This window comes from Eublepharis macularius, chromosome 5 (assembly GCF_028583425.1).
Source record: "Eublepharis macularius isolate TG4126 chromosome 5, MPM_Emac_v1.0, whole genome shotgun sequence".
NCBI classification, from domain to species: Eukaryota; Metazoa; Chordata; class Lepidosauria; order Squamata; family Eublepharidae; genus Eublepharis; species Eublepharis macularius.
In genome coordinates this window covers 44315545-44338717 of record NC_072794.1, presented here as the reverse complement: position 1 = coordinate 44338717, position 23173 = coordinate 44315545, and the positions used below count along the sequence as shown (strand labels likewise).

General features: G+C 45.9%; 1 protein-coding gene across 2 annotated transcripts in view; it reads right to left on the bottom strand.

The window, feature by feature from the left end:
• The window catches only part of VAV3 (vav guanine nucleotide exchange factor 3), a 221197-nt gene that overhangs the window by 117428 nt on the left and 80596 nt on the right, over positions 1–23173 (bottom strand). For both annotated transcript variants that reach the window (XM_054980021.1, XM_054980022.1), the window contains exons 11-14: positions 16136–16204; positions 15124–15210; positions 12035–12120; positions 4634–4766 (exon numbers count right to left, since the gene is read on the bottom strand). In XM_054980021.1, coding sequence (XP_054835996.1) covers positions 4634–4766; positions 12035–12120; positions 15124–15210; positions 16136–16204 — 375 coding nt within the window. The remainder of the gene's footprint in view (positions 1–4633; positions 4767–12034; positions 12121–15123; positions 15211–16135; positions 16205–23173) is intronic.

Genomic DNA, 23173 nt, shown 5'->3' with positions numbered 1-23173 from the left:
CTTTTGCTGGGTTTCTGCTGCTATCTACGGAGTTGTGTTATCATTGCAGGTGGGAGTGAGCATCTGGGAACCAACTGGCCTTGAGAGCTCAGCTCTGTGTCTCTTAGCAACTACGTGATGACTTCAACTGACTTTCTTTCAACCCAGGGGGGAGGAGACTGGGGGTATAACTCTTATGAAAGGGTTTCATTTTGGCATTCTAGGCAACTGCTCTGTACAGTGTTCTTCTGGAGGAAATTCTATAATAAAGATCTTTAACTCATACATCTGTGTCTGATGAAGTGGAAAGTCTGAGTAAGTCCTCTAACCAGGCCTGACATTTTGCCAAGAATCCTCTTCATTCCCTTGGAACCAGGGGAAACCAGTGGGATTTCCTGCCTGCAGCATGGCAGAAGGAGGGAACAATGGATCTCCTGTGAAACCCGAAGGCCTACCTAAAGACCTCGTGGGAACGCTGAAGCCTGGGACAGACATGGCATACGGGGCTGGGCCGATTCCAAAGTCAGGAGCCAGTTTCCTACACTGGCTGGGTACAATGGCCCGAGGATGGTTACCACGTTCTTCATATGGATGGTTGAAGGACTGGAAAGAGCAGCGCAAGGTGCAACTGTTCCAGTCAAGCTTGGGAGGAGGAACAGGAGCTCCAGGGAATCTGGGTGGGGACCTGGAGCAGCTGTTCGGATTGGAGGCTCTTCCAGAGAACCAAACTGAGGACACCAAAGAGGGAGACTCCACCACGGCAGAGGACCAGTGCGTGGATGATGAAAAAGAGGATAAGGAGCCCAGAGACCTAAGTGGCGTGTCTGACCTGCAGGAGTTGCGTGAAGAGGTGGAGGAGGTCAGGCAGACAATGTTGGAGATTATGGATGGACTACAACAACTGTACTTAGCCGTGCAGCTCCAAGGAGGTGGAGGGGGCACCAGCAGGGCCTTCCAACCAAGGGGGGCTTGAGTAGGTTACAGCAAGGGGCCCCTAGCCCAGCAGCACCTGCCTTCCCAGGGCCCCCAAGGCCACGTACTAGAGGAGCGAGGGTCCCAAGCAGGGCCGGCGCACCCATGGAGGCCAGGTAGGCGGTGGCCTCGGGCGCGCGGGCATTGGAGGGGTGCCGGAGGGGGTGTTGGGAGCAGAGGCGCACGCAGCGAAGCTGGCATGACTGGGCTGCAGCTACTGCTGCTGCAGCCAGCCAGGCAGCTCCGTGCTGCTGCCGCCGCCACACACCCCAGCCGGGCGCAGCCTCCGGGCACTGCCCCAGCAGCGGCTCGCAACTTGTGCGCCCAGATGGGGTGCATGGCGGTGACGGCACGGAGCTGGCTGGCTGGCTGCAGCAGCAGCTGCAGCTGGCCATGCCAGCTCCGCTGCGTGCTCCTCCACCCCAGCCGGTCGCAGAAGCCGTGAGATGTTGCTGGGACTGCGCACGGAGCAGCCTCCCCGCGCCGCCCCAGCAGCAGCTTGAAGTTTCTGTGCTTGGGGCTCCGCAAGCTGCCCAGTCCCCCTGCAGCGCATGATGACATCTGCGATGATGTCATCACACAGTCCGTGGTGTGTGCGCGCGCGCAGAGCGCACGCACGCCGCCTCGGGCGCCAGACCCTCTGGCACCGGTCCTGGTACAAAGGGACTTAGAATCACCATACCTGGCTTGGCATAAACTGGAAGCCCGCTTTGACAGAGACCCTGAGGAACTGGGCTACTTCCTGCTGCAAGTAGGGGAGTTTCTAAGAGAATGCGGCCACACTTTCTCAGATAAACTGAGCCAAGTAAGCTACATAGGATCTCGGCTGGGAGGCCTGCAGCTAAATGTTATGTGACTCTGTACTCAACGCAAGCCCCAGAACTGGGGAGCATGGAAACGTTCATCCAGGCTCTAAAGGAGCAGTACGAGGACCCTCTCGAGGAGGAGAGGGCGAGAACCCGCCTGAGATGGATAAGGCAGGGCAACCATCCAGTCAGGAAATACACTGCAGAGTTCTGGGAGCATGCAGCTAAACTGAGGGACTGGACGGAAGGGGTGAAAATAGAGTTTATCAGAGCTGGCCTGAACCCCAACCTGGTGGCTAAAGCGATGGTGCAGGATGACCCCCGAACCCTCCTAGGTTGGATTCAACTGGCTTGTGAGATCAAAAATCAGGAGCAAATACTGACATTGCTGAAGTTACAGCATCAAGCCAGCCAGCAGAAAGGTTTGATGGATGCCCGGCCTCAGGAGCGAGGGAGGTTGCAAGCGCAATGTTTCTTTGAGCTAGAAATACTGGAGGACAAGACAGGGGCTGTGTTTGAGATGCGCGGGAGCAGGCCACTTTGCCACAGAACGTCCGGGTGAGGAAAAGAGTCAGCCGGGGAAGGAGCAGAAGCCAAGGAGGCTACCAGAGAACGCTCAAAGGGAAAGCCCCAATCTACTTCTAGAAAGGAAGCAGCAGCGGCTGTCGCTGTGCCAGAGAAGGAGAGGGACACCACGAGTGAAGAACCCTCGTCAGGCAGCAAACGGGAGCTGAGATCAGCAACGGGAAACGGCGGAGACCTGCTGTGAAGGGCACCAGCCGGCGGGTCACAGAAGTTCTGGTGTCGCAGAGGGTAAGACCAAAGGGAGCATTGTTTTGCATAGTGGTCACCTTGTTAAACCCCCGGAGAGGGACGAATATCAGAGTAAGGGCCTTGATTAACTAGGGTTGCAGCAGAGACTTAAGCGCCCCTACGCTAGTGATGGGGTTGGGTCTGGAGGTGGCGAAACTACCTGAGCCTGTGCTGTTTGAACAGATTGACAGGATGGTCATGAAGGGGACCTCCCCCCCATTATGAAACCAAGTTCCCTCTGTTGTTGGGGGTAAGATGGTTATGGGACCATGACCCCTACATGAGGTGGAAGGCCAGTAAGCTGTGCTTCCCTTCTGAAGCTTGCCAAAAACATGTATAGGACACCAAGTGGGGCCAAGACCCTCCCCCCTCCCAGAGACTGTGTGTTTAACTATGGAAGAGAGGGAAAGCATTCCCCTGGAGTACCAGGACCTAAGTCAGCTGTTTGAAGAGGAGGTGGTGGATGAACTATCCCCTCACAGAGCTACAGATTGTGCGATCGAGTTGATCCCAGGGACTAAGTTGCTGAAGGGGAAAATTTACTCAATGAGCCTGGGAGAAAGAGCTGAGTTATGCACGTTCATTGATAAAAACCTGGCATGAGGTTTCATTCAGCCAGCTAGCTCCCTCCATGATGCCCCAGCATTGTTCAGGGAGAAGAAAGATGGGGGCCTGCGATTGTGCACAGACTATAGGGGAATCAATGTGGTCTCAATGTCGAACGCCTACCCCATTTCCTTGATCAGAGACTTGCTGGAAGTAGCGGCTCAGGGAAAGATAGTCACAAAGCTGGACCTCCGAGATGCATATTTCCGAGTAAGAATAAAGGAGAGGGACAAGTGGAAGAAAGCTTTCAATACCCCCCTGAGACAATCTGAATATCAAGTCATGCCTTTCGGGTTTCAGGGGGTCCTGGAGTTTTCATGAATTTAATTAATGAAGTCACCAGGAGCCAAGCAGTGAAAGTGGACCGCCTTTCCCCTTCCTTTCCCCATAAGTGGGAAGAGAAAGTTAAGGCGGAAATAGAAAGGGAGGGAGGGGTGCCCAAGGGGAATGGGAAATAGACTAGACACTTCGCTGCTTCACTTTTCCTTTGCTGAGTTTCTGCTGCTGGGTTTCTGCTGCTATCTACGGAGATGTGTTATCAGTGCAGGTGGGAGTGAGCGTCTGGGAACCGACCAGCCTTGAAGGCTCTGCTCTGTGTCTCTTAGCAACTACGTGCCAACTTCAACTGACTTTCTTTCAACCTAGGGGGGAGGAGACTGGGGGTATAACTCTTCTGAAAGGGTTTCACTTTGGCATTCTAGGCAACTGCTCTGTACATTGTTCTTCTGGGGGAAATCCCATAATAAAGATCTTTAACTCATACAGCTGTGTTTGATGAATTGGAGAGTCTGAGTGAGTCCTCTAGCCAGGCCTGCCAATAATCATGTTGTAATAATAAATACTTAGAGTGGAAACAGAGATTCCATAATTGTATTATGTGTACAATTCCTGGTAACAAACTTAAAACATTATTTGTGGTGTACCTCTTGTCAGGAGTTAAATGATTTGATATAGAAAAGCTAACTAGATGCTTAGGACTTCTTAAGTGCACGCCCATACCTCAGTCAGGCCTGACCAGTATCCAGAACAACATGAGGACTCTTCTGCCCAGATGTGACAAATTACTGCATTTAGAATAAGGTTCATAGCAAAAGTCTTCTTTCTTCTCTCTTGTCAGAGTCAATTAGCAACTATAGCATTATTTAATGAAGATTCCTAAATTTCAGGATGGTACATCTTATAGATGAAGCAACTATTAAAATGCTTTAAGAACACAGGAGCGGCCTTGCTGGGTCAGACCAGTGGACCATCTGTCCAGCCTCCAATTTAACACAGTGGCCAACTAGCTGGTCTTAAGGGCTAACAAACAGGGCATATAAGCCTTCACCTGATGCTGCCTCCTTCCACTGGTATTCAGAGCTTTACTGTCTTTGGATGTGGAAGTTCCATTTAGTCACTATGGCTAGTAGCCCCTAATGGACCGATCCTTCATAAATCTGTCTTAACCTCTTTTTTACCTTTTTGTTCTCTTTATCTGTTGTAGGGTTGTTAGTTATCTTGTATTCCTGAAGATCAATAATATCCTTCATTTCATAATTATCTCCTCGCCGTTTGCACACAATTACAGCCAAATCAAATAAAAAGATATGCCTGTGAAAATACAAATAACAAGATGTGGTTTATCAAGATTAAGTGCTGCCTTAAACAATTCTGAGTACAGCAATTCTGAATTAGATTCTCAAATATTTAATATGCTGGATCTTAAGTTTTACCTCAAAATATGAAACTTGGACTGTGAATTGCAATTTGAGTACTTTAAAGTGTCAGCCATGTCTCAACTTTGATTTTTGAACGTTGTCAAAGGTCAAAAGCTGTCAATCAAATATTTTCAAATATCAAATACCATTGTGTGTCAGTTGTCATATACCAAATATCATTGCATGGCAACTGTCAAATATTAAATACCGTTACCATAAGCCAATTATTAATTATCATCTAGAAAGTATATGTTGTTAATAGTAAATATTTGATTTTAATATTGAGTATTTTAATAATAATATACACTGAAATTCAAAGAAGATATTTGGGGGCCTTTTTTCACACATTGGTTTTTTTTCCCTGTGGAAAGACACACTCCTATTTCAGTATTTGTTCTGGGGGCACATAAACAGAGATGAACAATGTAGCAGCTGTGTTAAAGGAGGAAATACCCAGAACATGGCAGTGTGAACCTTCCCTTCCCTTGTCAAGTGTTTCACCAAGAAATGTATTGCGATTTTACAACTAAAGGTGTTTTTCCTGCCCCTCCAAGGGGTTCTTTTTGTTGTTGTTCTTTTTTGTGCCCTCTGAAATTACATTTTTGATGCAAAAAAATTCCTACAAAAATTCAGTGCACTGCTATCTCAACTCTGTACTGAACATGGAGATGATTATGTAGCAACACATAAAAGCAAAGAGTACAATCCAAAGCGCAACATTTTTAAGTCTCAATGACTTCACTTCAACCTGACTATATGACTAAACATGCAGGACCCAACATGCAAGACTCCTGCTTCCAACAGGAGAAAAAGGCACATTTCACACTCATTCATAGCCACCGTACTGCTTAAAGGTACATGTATCAAGCTCTTTGGAAATGTGTGTGAATGAAGGCAAACCGTTCACTGGCAGCTATTCAGCATGAACCATTTTAAAACTAGTTTGATGATGCACCTGATCATATGACCTAAACTGTTGAAAGAAGATAAGGTTTTTAAGAATGAAAATTGGGCTCTGACACGGCAAACCCACACAGAGTAACTTTGCATAGAACTGCACTGTCACAACTGGATATATGAAACATAAGCATATATTCTGAGTTAGTGTGCATCATGACTAAGCAAAACATGGATCTAATTTTTTAAAATTTTCACTTCATTTATATCCTGCTTTTCTCGTGTCTAAAAAGCAGCAAGAGCAGCTAGGGAGGAGGAAGTATGCTTTACCTAGGCTGTGAGGTACCAACACTTTAAATGTTAAAGAACCATTACTGTCCTTGGTGCCCCAAGGACAGAGGACTGCTCTATTGCCATTTGAAACAATGGGTCTTTAAACTTTAAAGGGCATTTAAAGGGTTAATGCACTGTGGGGACCATATGGGATGTGCTTCCTCTTCTCCCCTCTCCTGTTGCTTTTGGGGTGGGGGCAGTGCGGGCACTTCAAAAAATATTTTTAACTTTGTTTTGTAATTTTAGAAAGGGCATAATTATTGTTTTCACGGATGTTCTTCCAATATTAAGTTATTCCGTACTGATGTTCTTCCGATATTCAGACATGCCTTTCCAATACTGGGCAGAAATTATTTTTATTTGTAAATGTGGACTGTATCAAAACCTTCACTCCCAGTTTAAAAAGTGTCTCTTAGCTTAGAACAGGTAGGAGAGGGGGAGAAAAAGCCAGATGCTTTCTAAACTGCATCCAGCCTTGAAATTTAGACATGCAGATGTAGCCAGAAGACTTTTGCTAAAAGTTTACCCTTCCAGGTATGTGGGGGTGGGGGGGATACAGAGACTTGGAGGACTAAAATGCCAGAACCTCCAGGAAAAGCCTCTCTGACTTGTCACTTCAACTTGCCTAGGGGGTGAACAAAGGGAGAGAATAAAATCTTCTGGCACAGGGAGGAGGGTCTCTCTTTGGCTAATTTGAGCTGGAAGCTGAAGGAGCGAAGAGCTGGCTCCTTGCAGAAGGCAGTGTCTAGCCATGTGGAGGCTGGAGGCATGAACCTTGGAAGGTATGAGGACTTCACAGTAAGCTAGAACTTTCTAAGAAAGAGAGCCAGCCAAACAGAAGATCAAACTCAGGCATGTACAAAGGGAAGGATTGAAAAATTGCATTTTTACCTACTTCTTTTGAGGATCTCTCTCATGCTTTGGTCCTGTGCGCTTTTTTCATCTTTTTTTAAAAAATTATTTTTTTAAAATTTCCAAATGCTGGAAGCTGCTCTCTGTACACATAGACTCCCACTGCTCAACCACGCCAACCTAAAACAGGTGCCATGAGAAGGAGGCAACTGGGTGATCCCCCAGTGCTGCACTATTGGGGGGACACCATACAGGTGGCACGTGCCAGGCAGAGACTTGGACTGTCACTGGTTAACCTCAGAGGGCAAGAAGGGGTGGTGCTCATTGTCAGCGGGATTATTCCACCAGAGATACAATAACAATACTCTCAATTTTTAACTAAAACAATAATCATGCAATTCTTGGTTTTCCAATATGGAATTAAAACCATAATTTTTGAAGTGCAAGAGGGAATGTATATCATGGACACTTCTTTCTCCTCACTCCTTTTCCAGTCAGTATAGTTAGGTGGGTAGCCATGTTGGGTTGAAGTAGAACAGAAGGATTTGAAACCTTAGAGTGGCACCTTAGAGATCAACAAGATTTTCAGTGTGTAAGCTTTCGAGAGTCAGAGCTCCCTTCAGACATGTGTATAAAGAACTATCGAAAGCTTACACTCTGAAAATCTTGTTGGTCTCTAAGGTGCCACTGGACTCAAATCCTGCTTTCCCATCAGTGCTATTAACCTGTGAACAGACTATGTTCCACTGGTTAAGAAAAACACAGGCTTAGTTAGTCTTTAAATAACAGCTATCTATATGAATGGTATTTACACAGGACATGCAAGATTCAAGACTTTAACACCCCATTTGAAGCATTTTGAAAAATGCTTCCCCTAATATTTATTTGGTTAACACTGGAGCCTTTGGAACCAGTGGGAAAAGAGATCATTCCCCAAACACCTCACAGAACATCCACTACATCCTCTACTCATTCAGTGCCTCAAGAGCCACATCTGATTCTTTGATATGCCAAAGCTGGCTTTTCTGAGCACTGTTCCCCAATGTGGCACCTGCCCCATATTTCAAGAAAGTGGGCAGGCCATTTCCCAGTGTGGTTTGCCGTTGGCAGGGGGTTTCTACCTTTAAACAGCCACCAGAGGAACAGATAGTCTGTGAGACTCCCTGAAATGCAGGCCTCATGTTAGATGGAAGTAAAATGTGGCTCTTTTGGTTGATGGCAATTGAGAATGTGGCTTTCCATGAGCTGCAGAGAGTACGACTGCTCTACAATGTTAAGATATGATTACTAACCGGGGGGGGGGGGGGGTTCATTCTTTCCCTTCTTCAGGAACAACCAGAAGAACAGAAGCTACCTGGGCATCTTTTGCAGACTGACTGAACCTAGTGGCCAGAGGGACATAAGCAAATGAGGAAGAGGTTATTTAGTCCTCTCTGGGGCATAAAAAGCTGCAACAGCTGACTGAACAGTTACCTTTGGCTGCAGCAGTGCTACTCTCAGTTCTCTGTTTTTGCAAATTAGAGATTTTACTTAGCATCCTAAAGAGAGGACAGGAAAAGTTTCATCTATATTTGAGATCAACACCAAGAAAGAAGCCAAAGTATAATGCTTACTCCCTGAATTGGAAGATCATGTAGAAAGCTTGTACATATTTAGGAAATTTGAATTCTGCTTCCATACCAATAAAATAGCAAAGAAGCTCACAGTACAGAGGTAATACTATATAACTGAAATACATAAAATAAAAATAAAAAATAATCAAAAACAGCAATGAAATAGAGGCAAACATTTAAATCAGTAAAAATGTGTTAAACCATCAGTCACCAGCAGTTGTAAAACGGGGGCATGATGGGAGAGAGAATTCCAGAGTATGGAAGAGAGAGAAATTGAACCTACTAATGGAAAAGTATGAGAGGATACTTAGACGGGAGTGTGATGGAATGGGCTTTTAATGAAAGGTTTACCAAATGCAGCACCCAGAGAGTAGAAGGTAAAAGGTTTTTTAAAAACTACCTGAAGGGAGAATGATTGACATGCTGCTACCCCTCTCTGTGATTGGCCAGTGAGAAGGTAATAATTGGTACTGACAGAATTGTGGAAGCACGTGAAGCCTAGAGCCTGACAAGGAAGGTCAGACAAGTAACCCTTTGTGTGAGGAAAAAGGGAAAGTTTGCTTTAAACTGGGACAGCTTTAGGTTGAAAGAAGACTTTTAGATAAAGTTCTTAAGTGTGAATGCCAGCACTAATTTACACAGACAAGATAGAACTGGGAGTGTGTTGTTGGCAGAGGACGTGGGTACTGAAAGGAGACTCCCCTTCAGCCAAATGAACAGGGTTATGTCTTTTGTAGAAGAATAATTCCTGCCCAGTGTCTAAAAAGGGGATTTTGGCTCTTAGGAGGACCCAGAGTCTGGCGTAAAGAGAAAAGAGTGCTGTACTGAAGTCAGAACACCAAAGCTGTAAAGTTAAATCTATGAAGAATCCTTGTTAATGTAATCTAAGTCTGAAACTACCAACCTCTCACTTTTAAGAACTGTAAATATTTAAAACTCAGCTATAAGTAGATTATTGTGCCTAATACTTTTGAAGTATTCTGTTTTACAATCAAAAATTTACCTCAGCTTTTCTTTCACTGCATACCTATATACCAATCCTACTATTTAATAAACTTGTGGTTTCTTTTTGCATTTTACTCTGGTTTCCTTCTGAATTTTACTCTAGTGCCATTTAATTTTAAAGTAGACATGGGCTCTTGCTTCTCCCCTTCCAAGCACTTGGGCTGGGATATAAGCCAAATATATGTGTGCGTGTGTTAAGAGTGGGATTAAAAGACCTTTAAATTACACAGAGAGACATATACCCAGCCAATCTTGACAGTTTTGGAGGGAAAATCTTCCTCACAGGGAGTGAGTGAGTAGGGCCTTTAAGCAATAGGGAGGAATAAAAACAGTGTGTGTGTGCGCACATGTGTTTTGAGTGTTATTATGCAGTATTAATCAGGGGCACTGTTCACTTTTCAAACTGAACTCCATGTGTGAGAGAGAAGTGGGTGAGAGGAACATCAGAGGGAAATTAGTTTTCACATTTGACAGCAATGCACTAAGAGCAATTTGAGAATATGTAATTCCAATGAGAGATCTAGAGCATCCCCATACACACTTCTTGACTTTCTTGTTGTCTTCTTTGGGTTTTTGAAAAAAAAATCAGAATTCTCTCATGCTAAAGTTGCAATCACCTTTCCTTCTGCTACCAACATTTATTAACTTGGTGGCAATACTGCGGGGAGGGCACAGAGAAGTACTCATAATCAGAACTGGTTATCAGAAATCTGGGAAACAGAAAGAATTATTAGGAAGGGAATAATTCTATTTATGGTGTATGGCAAAACTGGGATATCTTCATAATATTTTATAACACAAAGGGCAAATCACATTAAAAATAGGTGATACAATCCAGCACCCCACTGAACATTCATACATACCCCAAACACATATATAACTCCCTTTTGCTGAATTTCCTACCTCAAACGATTAACTTTTGTGAAGAAGGCTGCAGTGCACACACTTTACACAGGGCATGCATGTATTAGACCATGTCCTCATGAATTTGCGTTTGATATTGTTACTAGATTATTGTTATGTGTTCACACCATCTGGTTACTGTGAATGGGTCTATAACTATAGTTTTGCTTAATTGCCTGATTGGAGTCAGAGGTCTATCAAAAGAGCCTTAACATTCTTTTAATGGTAGCAGACATTTTCCTGAATGAAAAATTCACCCGTATGGGTGGGTTCTAAAACCTGGGATCAAACTACACATGTCACAAGTTCTGTGATTTAATTTCTTGACATGATACTAAAAAAAAAGGAGCCATCCCTAAAAGCCACTGAGGGATACAAAGAATATTGATAAGGGCTGTGATGTGGGAAGAAAGTGTTAAGACTTCCCTCTTCTGCCCAGCAAAATTTCTCTATTAGAAATACCCTGAATATCAGTACTTAAAATGACTGGGAGGGCATTTCTACTGGGCCAACAGCACAGAAGACAATTTTCCTTTGCCAGTATCCCAGCCCCAATTCATACCGAGGGCTCTCTTCAACTCCTTAGTAAAGCCAAATTCCAATCACAAAATTCCAGTGTCACATTATTCATTGCTCCACATAGAGTGTGTGAGGAAAGATGACAGTTGTCAGTTTGAATTTAGATGGAAAGAAAAAGCGCTGTGAATGTAACTGAAGTTCACTAAACAGCAGAGGCTACAAACAGCTGCTCTCTGGGAATCTGTTTCAAGGGTCAGTGCATTTTTTGGTTGCTGTAAGAACGTATTTGTCTCCACTGTGCTCTGCTTCCACGTTCGTAAATAGGACAAGAATTATAACGTGAAGTTCTCTTTTATCACATAGACACACCACCGTGTACCACTGGCCAAAGAAGTTCTCACCAATTGGAAAGCTCAAAAGCACAAAGTGATGTGTCCAGTGTTGCCAGTCCCCCCCTCCCACCCGAGTGGGAGATTTAAGGTCTGATACCTACCTTTTGGTGTCCCTCATGCACACACGTGCTCTCAGCCTGTACGATGATGTCACTTCCTGGGAGTGACGTCATCATGCAGGCCACATGCCACCCTGGGAGTGCTTCCAGCTCCTGTGGAGTGCAGAAGTGCTGCTGCACTCTGCAACAACCCAATTCGACCCAAATACAGCGGCTGCAGAGTGCAGGAGCACCCTTGTGCTCCGCAGCAGCCCAATCCAGCCCAAATTCAGCCTGAATCTGGCCCAATTTGGCCTGATATCAGCCCGAATCAGGAGGCACATTTCCCCCCCCCCTGCCAACAAGGTAAGTGGGGGGAAGGGTGGAGGGTGGGAGCAGGGAATCCCCTGCCCTCAGTAGGCAGCCCAAGATGGGTCAGAGCCAAAATATTTCCCCCTCTCAATCTGTTGTTGTTTCTGTAACTGACAAAGCATTAATAGCAGCAGTTTATATATCAACATTTAAAACAAGTAGTTTAAACAACTACAAGCATTATCCAATACAAGAGTATCTACCACTCATCAAAGAATGAACTTGGGCTCTTCTCACCTATCTTGCCTTGCCCGTTTGTCCAGGGTCGTTATCCTTATTTCACCATCACCTTGTGGTCTTCCATACAATAAAAGTGACTGGTTCTGAAAACACAAGAATTGCACCAATTAACATTCAGCAGGTAGCATCCAATCTTTGAGGAGGCTCACAAGGCTCTAAAAAAATGTCCAGCTGCTAAACTGGCCTTCAAGCTAAACTGAGGTCAGAACTCTTATCTCAAAGGAGGAGTCAATTCCAAGCTCTGTCCTTTCTTCTGCTAGAGCTATCACCCTATTTCTCTCCAGTATTGCTTTTGCCTTGGGGTAACGTGACCACATGTTCTGAAACCAAGTGCCTGAGCTCTCCACAGCCTGATAAAGAGGACTGTATATCAGGAAGAAATGGTGGGACTAAACGAGCACAGAGAGAACAAGAGCAACAAGCTTTTAACTATTCTGATAGTCTGTTACGGTTGCAGTCTCAGACCCATGCCTGAAGAACAAATTTCGGGTCATGCTTCTCCACTACATCTTCCTCCAACTTACATGAGTTTATGAAGACTGGTCCTTGAAGTATTGTGGCTCTGAAGGTCCTAAAGTCTTTTAATCACATAAGGTTCTTTTTTGTGAGTCTCTGTGGTATGGTCCACTTTTTACCTCATGGCTAAACCAAAAATACTGCCATATAAAATGTGTTTTGGCCTTTACTGTTACTGCAAAGATGTCCTTTGGAGCCTTTAGAATAAGCAACAGAAGATTGCTGTCTAGCTGTCAGGATCAACCTGAGAGGCTCCTGATCTGGCCACTAATGCCTCTTCTGCTAAGCTCTTCAAGCCAGCAGAGAGCACAAATAAATAATCCTTCCACATTTCAGCTTAGTTCTCCTGACAATCACACCCAGGGGTTCCACCTGGCCTGTCCAGGCTATAAACACTAGTAATGGTATTTTTAAAAATTATGTTTTTATTCTGTCTGAAGACTCAGGTCGAATCCACATTCACCCATTACCCGCATGTTTATCGGATATCTTCCGTTTGCCTCCAATCCGTGATTTTTTCCTCTTCGTTCACATCCCTGTTTCCAATTCGCCTTTCTCGCGCGTCCCTCCGGTCACACGGCCGCTCGAAAACTGCTTTTTTGGGCGGGACCTTTTTTCCCCGCCCATTTTTTAAAAATTTTTTTGAGCTCACTTTTCCGTTATTTCGATCTTGTGTTATAAAGAAACATCATTGAAGATAATGATGCCTCTCTTTCCCCCACTGACAGCACTGATGGCTCTTCCGTTTCTTTTTTGGAAATTTTGAAGCATGCGGGAAGCTTTCGTGGGCATTTCCTATGCAGGACAGTTCAGTGCTCGAATTTTACTGAAGTTTCACAAAGCCAAGCTTTGGGCGGGTTCAGGCCGGTCAGTCACTTTGGATGAAGAGGCTGGTTTGAAAGGTGGTTTGAAAGGTGCGGGTTGCATGTCTGTGCGAGTGGAGCGTGCCGAGACGCCACCCAGCCGTCCGCTCCCCCTTCCCCCCTCTCCAAGACTGGAGCGGCAGCGCCTGCGGGGTCAAGCCGGCTTGGTGGCCAGAGGGCCGTTTACCCCAAGGGGGGAAGGCTGCGCCCCCTCCCCTCCCGCGGACTGCCGCGCTGATGGGCGACCTCGCAGGGGCAGGCGCCCCGCGAGCTGGGCCTCTGCGTGGCGAGCGCCTGAGCCGGAGTGCCCACAGTGGAGAGGGCGCCTCGCAGCGCAGCGCATCCTCGCCCCCCGGCAGCGCAGCACTGGCTCACTGCAGAGAGAGGCTTGGAGGGACGCGGCTGTCTCCTCGGCCGGCATCCCTGGCCCGCCGCCGCCCGCTTCTCTCGGCAGCAGTTTTTAAAATCCCTGTTCGTCTTCAGCCCCCCTCCGCGGATGTGCCAGCCCACGGGCCAAGCCACCTTTGCTGTCCTGGCAGCCCCTGCAAGCCCCGCCGTTCGGCTCAGCCGGGGATGCCTCGGCCAGTCCCTTCTCCGCTCTGAGCTGGGAGCCTCCAGCTGCGCCCGGGCTTCGACTCGGTCTGCCGGGCACCTTCTTGACCCCGGCGGGAGAGGAGGCGAGCGATGAGCCCGCCGGCTTCCCAGCACCTCCAGCCCCGCCGCTGGGGCGGCCCTCGGCAGCGACTGTTTTCTTTATTTTGAATGATTGATTCACTGTAATTTCGATATTACAGTAATATAAAATAAAAAAATAAAAAACAGTTAAAAAGGAAGTTTTGCGAGTCCGTTCTGATGATGGATTCACCCCAAAATGATTTTTCAAACTACCAGATTTGATTCAGAAACAGCATAATCAATAAATCCAATGCTATGAAGTCAAAAACAGTCTTTTGCAGACTACGGAGCACTTGCAAGTTGAATTAGCCAATAGGAACTCTCGGAACGGCCGGAGAGACAGGAAGGGGGGGTGGTTTTTAAAAAAACCGCGTAAATTGCGCATTGGACTGTTCACGGCCACCGTGAAACTCCCGTTGAAAAACTGTGACCACATATTCGGGAGAAATGCGAATGAAATGCGTCTGTTTAATGAGGTAATGTGACTGGCACTCAAGATTGCGGGGAGAATGCGGAGAAAACGCGGAAAAAAAGAAGTAATGTGGATTTGGCCTCAGTACACCTTCCAAACTTATAGAGATTCTTTGCCACCACCAGCAGATCTCTTAATACTTCTCTGTGGTCCAAATTCTGGGTATACCTTTGGTCTACGTGTCAATCCTAAACCAGCAGCTCTTAGGAGGGAGAAGCAGCAGAAGACAGGCTTCCTTCCTTATGTTTGGACAATTTTAGTGTGAATTAGGGCATGGATTATAAAAGGTCTCCCTGACTACAAACACCAACAAATCCTAACAAGATATGTACCTCCAACTTTCTTTTGGTCTAGTGCTATACCCCAATTGTGATCCATATAAAAATGAATACTTTCAGCTCTCTATGGGCTTGGCTGCGTAAATACTGACTAGAACAAGTAGATATTTTCCCTAAAAATGTATACATTACAAATGAAGAAAAGGCAAAATAACCAAGTAAACAGCAAAGCAGTACACAATGCATAAAAAGTAGCATGAGAAAAAGAAGACTAAGACATACCAAATTCTCTATTGAGGACTGAAATTGTCTAATTTCACGGAGAGTTTCATTATCTCTCTTCACTTCATTTACATACTGTGCCAAGTCCTAAAATACAGAAGAAGATAAAGGAATTTTGAAAAGGCAGGTTCGTGTATTAGAGTAGAAGCAATTATTTTATTCATTCATTCAGGAAATGCATAGACTTCTTATTCAGAGACCTGCTCAAGCATGGTTACAAAGTAAAAACCAACCAATAAAAGCCTAAAGCATAAAGATCATCAATAAAAGCCAGCAATAAAATTATTGAAGGAGTATAAACAACATAAAACAACACAAGTAGCACATAACAACAAGTAATTCCAGAAGTTATAAAAACACAAGCAATAAAATAGCAGTAATCATAAAAATAGCATTAAGAGCCCTTGAGCAGGATGTCAGCAATAAACCAGCCAAAAAGTCACACTATACAGACAGCTCAATAAGGAAAGGAAAAACAGATGAAACCCTCCCCTCATTTTTGCACCAGCAGAGTAAGCCTTGAAGCAGAGCTTAGTTTGAGGGCATAAGAGGGTAGAGGGAGAGAATTTTCCGTATTTCTTCTTCCTTCAGTCCTCTGTGCCACATGCATTTTGCACAGAACTTACAACAGGGATGCTGAGAATTTCCATAATTTTCTATTCCCTATTTTAAAAAAGCTGCTAGATCTGGAAAAAATAAAGTGGGGAGGGAGGCACAAGGTGACATACAATTAAGCCAGCTGTGCACATGATAAATGTGTATCTGTGAAGAATTTAAAAAGCTGTAGAAAATTATATGCATAAGATGTACAATAATGATTTGGTTGTGAATTGTGAAAAATTGCATATACACTTCAAAGAAAAATGATCTAGACATGATCACAGTGTGCAGGAAGGTAAAAACAAAAGGCACATATTTTTCACATTCTTCATGTTTAATTTCTCTGTTGAAGAGGCCTCCGTACATTTTTAAATGTGCGACATTACTCAACCTCCTCATTAGACCCACATACCTTCATTGCATCAAGGGCAAGCTTTAAGTTTGCTTTCTCAGTAGGGTCAGTTGTATGTTTCACCAGCTCCTGTATCACAGAATACACAGTTATTTCTTATGACAGCTCACATTTTTTCAGGCAGATAAATTTATTTAAAAACAAGGCAAGAAATCCAGAATATTATGCATATGTCGTATCCCACGCAACTGTATTCAAGACACTAATCACATTACCACTACTTAAGTCTAATTTAATGATTGCTTCATTACATATTTAGACTCATATACTTTCTCTCACACAACTTCATCAGAGTAGGCCACAGTACTACATTCCTGAAATTATTTTATATTTCAAAACCTTACAAGCTAAATTCAAGCCATTCAGACCTCTTGTCCTTCCAGTTCTACCTTTAAAGTATTAACCAATACCACTAAGTTACTTCCCTTGTCTATATAAAAAGCCAGATTTACTCCTACTCCAAAGTTTTCATCAAACCCAGAACTTACCACCTGCCAAAAACTTAACAGTCCCCTCCTGTCATTATTGAGCTATGTACATATATAAAGTTCCCTTATACTCAACAACTTGCAGAACATCCATTGCATCAACAGACACCAGAGGTAGAAAGTTGCCTGCAGTGTACCTGCCAGTTCTCAAGCTTCAGGGAATGAGTGGAATTTTAGAAAGGTGTCTCTCCTAAAACACCTTAGACTACAAGTTACGTTTTTCCATGGATTGTGTTTGGATTCCCAACTCCAGCTTTCTGTCAGATGTCAACTGTGAGCTATGCACTGGCAACTCATTTCCCAAGAACACAGGAGCCTGATTTGGATCAAGAACGGTGAGAAGCAGCCTTCCTCCTAGCCTGAAGCGGCCCTGGAGGCACTATTTTTTCAGTGGGGAAACCCAGAACACTTCTCAACAGGAGAAACAGCACTCCAGGGACAGTTTCAGGTCATGAAAAAAATAAACTTCAGGGGGGATGGCATAAGCCCCTTTTAAACACCAAGCACTGGAGTCCAGATGTTACCTCAGGCACTTGTGCACTTGAAAATGAGTTCCTAGTGTGGAACTCACAGCTGACATCCAACTAAAAGGCCCTGAGAGAACACATGGGAAAAGGTGTAGATAGGCCATAACTAGACAGTACACCAGACAGTTCACTTTTGAAGCAAAGCTTTTGGAGTCTTCTACAAAGGCCTCAGATTATTGCAAGCATGCTCCCTGGATAAAAAAAATAGACTCTCGAGCCTTTTTTAGTTTGCTGTGAAAAGATGGATGCTGAACTGTCTTTGATGGCTTGTAGCTATTACATATATTGTACGTGTCTTGATTTCTTAGATGAGGGACTGACAGATATTGAAAATGTAGCCAGCAGCAGAGGTAGCAAGCCAGTTCTGTTTTTGTAGGTGACTTGCTAAAAAAAAAAAAGGACTCTTGAAGCAGTTATGAGTATTGTCAGTCTAGGTGCTCTCCCCCCTCCCCACAATATGTAAATGAACAGATATGACGAATTCAGCCTCCAGTATTCTTTCCTCACAAAGAAACTGGCCAAGGTAAAAGGGCTACCCCTGAAGTTTATCGCTGCTCAGGGAAGTAGGGAACATAAAATGATACATCAGCCAAAATCTTCCCTTGAGAGAAAGCCAGACTGTGAGAACTGTTGTTTTTCCCAGTTCTAGAATCATATAAAACATTATGTATAGAATTCTGTACACCTATAAACAAGTTAACATGCTTTGAGAGTTATTTTTACAGTACAACACCTTTCATGATAAATTAAAAATGAATTATGTTGATTTCACTAAGATGTCATAAGGAAAAATAAAAGTTCTATCATCAGATTTATTTTGGATTCTCCCCACAACATTTTCTGAAGCATTTTGACAACTTCACTTTATTCAGAGGCATTTCAGGGAATGCAATATATACAATACAACTGAGTGCTGTGAAGGCAAAATACAGCATACTGCACAGGTAGAAGCTGTCTTTAAAATGACATTTTATAAGTATCAGCAGTGCTGACAGGCTAATGGAGTAATATATTTCTTTGCAACTGAACTAATGAGTCTCCCAGCACAGCTATCAGATGATATTTATAAGACTCTCCAGCCTCATTAAAAGACTAACTGCAGAAGCCATAAGCTTTGTGGGTTATAACGGGAAATATTCAAAATAAATACAGATTTATAAGAACCCAGTTCAGAAAAAAAGAGTCCAGAAAACAGTTGCTTAGCTTGTTTAGTATAGGGGTGGCGTTTTCAAGTGCCATCTAAGGGTCTCTTTACACATGGCTAAACACATGTTTCATTGGGGGAAACACCAATTCAACTTGCTTTTAATGGGTGACCTAAAACTTACCTTTCAGTTCCCCCAGGAGGAGTATCTTCAATCACTCCTTCCCACCCTGGCAGGCTTTAAACTATCAGAGAAGTGCTATTGGGGGGGAGGGCTATTTTGCTTACTGCTGGTTCTATAAATCCATCCAGGCATGATTAGATAATACAGGCAGATAGCTGGGCAGATGTGTGGATCTAGCTGTGAGACTCCCCCCCCCCCCCCCTCAGCCCTTCTCTGCTAGTTAATGCACGTGGGGTAAAAAGGAAGGAATAAAGATCCCTCTTTTGCATCTGTACATGCACAGGGGCCAATTTGCATCTCCCACACTGCTTTAGAGGTAAATTTTGTGTCACACTTTAAAAGCAAGAAGAGTTCGGTTTACCTCAATCAAACTAGTGTTTAGTGCACTTGTAAAGAGACCCTAAGCTAGGGCATAGTTTTTGTTATTTGAAGGTACTTGCTGGGGGGAAAGTGAAACCAACTGTATTATTATCTAACAGGCTTGGTCTATATAGGACCAGATCATGGTTTAGATCCAGCGATACACAAGTGGAAACATAAACAGACAGTGCAGTTCTACTTGCACAACATCTTGCGCAATACCTAGTACTTTATTCCCTACATATTTTAGTGCCCAGAAAATGGTAGCACAAGATCTTGGACAAGCAAAAATGCCAAGTCTTACTTACCACAAGCAGCTACCATTGTCTTTTTCTTATGTTTCTGCCAGTACAAGAACTTTGGTGCAAGTGTAAATTTTGTGCTGCATCCAACTCAAAGCCTTTTCCCTTAGTAGGTAATGCTGTTGCTCTTTCTTACTCATTTGCTACTGGTAAACTTTCAGAAGCAAAAACCCCATCCCCCTCAGCACCGGTCTAGGCATCATACAAATCTGGGATCTCTCCTGTAAAACTTCTGCATTAGTCAAGACGATCATGTCACCAATTTTCCCACCCTGAGTTACAAATGCCACTGACATAAATCATTCATAAGAAATGGCACGACTCGATGGCACAAACTCATTTAGTACATACCAGAAAGAGGATGTGCTACAGGGATGCCAAAACTCCAAATCAGTTTATGCAAAAGATGGTGGGGGTTAAGCACTGTTCCTGATGAACAGGCATGACTTTTCAAAAATTATATGACAGGTGTGTACTCAACCACAGGACAGCAAGATACCGGTTGCTATTAAAAACACAAGAAGAGCCCTGCAGCATCAGAGCAGTGGTCCATCTAGTCCAGAATCCTCGTCTCCCACAGTAGGCAATTGCTTACTCTGGAAGGCCAACAACAGGATACAGTGGCCCTGATGTTGCCTCCTGTTTCTGAATGCTGAAGATCCCTCGACATCATGGTTAGTAGCTACTGATAGGCTTATCCTCCATGAATCTGTCTAATCCCCTTTTAAAATAGTCCATACCTGTATCCATCACTATAACTTCTGACAGTGAATTCCACAGTTTAGTTACTCATTGTGTAAAGAAATACTTCCTTTTGTTGATCCTGAATCTACTCCCCATCAACTACACTGGATGACTTCAAGCTCTAGTATTTTGGGAGAGGGAGAAAAAGTTCTCTCTTTACACTCTCTCTACCTCGGGCATTATTTTATAAACCTCTATCATGTCCTCTCTTAGGGCCAAACTACAAGTGACAAATGACACTTGAACAGCAAGTGTATTTCTCCCTGTTCACTTGCCCTCCACTTGCGCTCCACTTGATCCACTTGCCATTCAAGTGTCATTCGTCACTCGTAGCTTGGCCCTTAGTCCCAGACTCCACATGTTCCTCATTAAAAAGGTGCCCCAACACCTTAGTCATCTTGGTTGCCCTCTTCTGTACGTTTTCCAGCTCTGCAATATCCTTTATAGGGTTGTACAATCCGGATCCAGGGGGAAAGCTGGATTTTTGCCAATCCAGCTTTCCTGAATCAGATAAGAGAATCTAGGATCTGATCCGGGAACCCAGATCCAGACCCTGGATAAATACGGGTAAATCTAGGAAACATGGCTTCAGCCTCTACCTGGCTCCTTCTGGGGCTTCTCTCACATTTTTTTCCCAAGAAGAGAGGGGGAGGGGGAGGGAGTGGCCAATCTGTGCAGGAGTTCTCCTTGTCTGCCTGGCTTCTGTGAGTGACACTGGTTCTGTTGGGCTAAGTTGCAAGTGTCCCTTGCTTCAGTTTGGTTTAGGTGGAGTTCTCTGTTTTGACATGATTCTCTGGTTTGATGTTGATCCTCTTGGTTCACTTTGATTCTGGGGGGATTCCATCCATTCCCTTGCTTCAGTTTGGTTCTTTTGGGCTTCCTCTTGCATTTGGGAGTGTGCCTTTGGCTACTGACTTTCCTTCCTCTGTGTGTTTCTGCTTGAAAGCCTGCTTAGAAATGTTTCCCCCACAGGAAATAACGAAGAGTGGATGGGGACAGCTTTCTTGGGGATCCTCAGAACTGGACCCTGGATCAAATCTTCCTGAAACTTAGGGGGGAGTCTTTAGAAGACAGTAAAAAGTAGGTTTCCTTTGGTGGAGTTTGTTTGAAAAATAACACCCCTGCCCCCCAGATAGTTTTCCCCATAAGGGATAATGTAGAGTGGTTGGAGGAACCTTCTTCAGGGGCCCACAGAATCAGACCCCGAGTCTAATCTTCCTGAAACTTGTCTTTAGAGGACAGGAGTAGGTTTTCTGCAAATTTGGTGGAGTTTGCTTGAAAAATGATGCCCCACAGCCCTCCCCAGATAGCTTTCCACATGGTGAATAATGGCAAAGGGGGGGGGGTTTCTCTGATCTGTCTTAAACACATCTGAGAATCTTACAAGATTTCAGGAATCCTAGATTTTTTTTTGTGCACCCCCCTAGTCCTTTTTGAGATACGATGACCAGAACTGCACATGGTATTCCCAATGTGGCTGCACCACAGATCTATACAGAGGCATTATAACAACGGCTGTTTTATTTTCAATTCTTTTCCTAACAATCCCCAGCATAGATTTTGCCTGTGGTACACTGGATTATTATGTTCATTGAGCTATCCACTACGACCCCGAGGTGTCAGCAAAGGTAGACCTGAGTTTGGGATTTTTTGTTCCGAAGTGCATCACCTTATATTTGCCTGCATTGAACTTCATTGCCACACAGTTGCCCACTCACCCAATTTGTGGTCTTGGTTTTTACCATCCTGAATAATTTTGTTCTATCTGCAAATTAGGGCACTACACTGCTCACCCCAAGTTCCAAATGACTTATGAATAAATTAAATAGCACCAGCCCCCCAAACCAATCTTTGTGGGGCCCAACTGCTTTCTTCCCTGCACTATGAGAACTGTTCATTTATTCTACTGTTTTGCTTCCTGTAAATGGGGGGCCCAGACTTACCTGCGCCTCCTGTTGCCGCCGGCGGGCGGAGGAGCGGGAACCGCGTCGGCCGCTTGCTTGCTGGCTCGCCCGGCATGCTCCGGGCGGGCCAGCAACCAATCGGTTCAAACTCCGGGCCAGCCAATCGCGGCGGCCCGGAGTCGAGCCGGCGGTGGGCGGGGCCAGCCACGCGGCTTCGGTGGCGGTTCCCTCCAAGGTCCGGCGGCAGGGTATTTAGCCGGCTGCCGGACCCGCCCCCGCCCACTTCGGCGGCGGCGAGCGTGCAGAGCAGTCGGCTCCGCACGCAGAAGACGACGAAGAGCGGCGGGGAGAAGGCGAGGAGGCATCGGAAGCCCGGGCGAGGCGCGCGGCGGGACAGGTTGCCTTGAGGGGTTTAGCTGAGCCCCTTGTGGCTCCTGTCTCGGCCCCGCGGGCCCGGCAGAAGAGGAGGCGCCGGGGAAGAGGCCCAGGCGGTCGACGGCGGCCGGGCGGGGGTGGCGAGGCCGCTAACAAGGCAGCCAGAGGGGCGGGCTTCGAGCGGCTGGAACTCGCTTCTCCCTGCCTTTCTTCTTGCCCAGCTTCCCTGTCCCTACTGGGCTGTGCTGGTTGGTGGGGGGTGGCCATGGCACCAGGCAAGAAAGGTGCCCCAGCGGGGGCCAGAGCACGGGGCATGCCCGCGGGGGCCCGTAAAGCGCCAAAAGGGGCTTCTAAAAAGGCCCCACGTGCAAAGGGGGGCGATAGGGGTGGCAGGCCCGGGTCAGCGGCGGGGCCGTCGGGCCGCAGCAGGCCAGCACCCTCCTCCCAGTCCACATCCACAAAGAGGGTGGCCTCCTGCAAGGGGGGGCCGCTTCCCAGCCAAGGGGCGGGGGAGGCTGCATCAAAGGGCAGGCAGGCAGGCAGCCAGAAAGGGGCCACCGCTAGACGGCCCAGAGCTCATGCAGCGGGGAGTGCTAAGGGCCTGGGGACGGCAGGGGAGGCCAGCCCCAGTGCCCTTTTAGATATTTCCCGGGCCCTGGAGCGCCTGACCGAGCGGGTGGAGCACCTGGGAAACACGGGGCCGGGGGCAACTCAGCCCACCCTTGAGCTTGGCACGGCCCCTCAGCGCCAACCGCAGGAGAAAGCAAAGAGGGGGCGCGGGGGCACTCGGCGGCAGCAAGCCCGTTCTCCCTCCAGCTCGGGGAGCAGCAGCAGTGGGGAGCGCCGGAGGCCTGCCAAGCGCAGCAGGACATCTCGCCGGAAGGGGAGGCGCCGCCATCACCGGGAGGAGACAGACAGCGACTGGACATCAGGTGAGTCCTCCTCTGAGGAGGAAGGGGCAGAAGGGGAAGATTATTGGGAGGTGGCAGCCAGGGTCCCAGGCCTCCCAA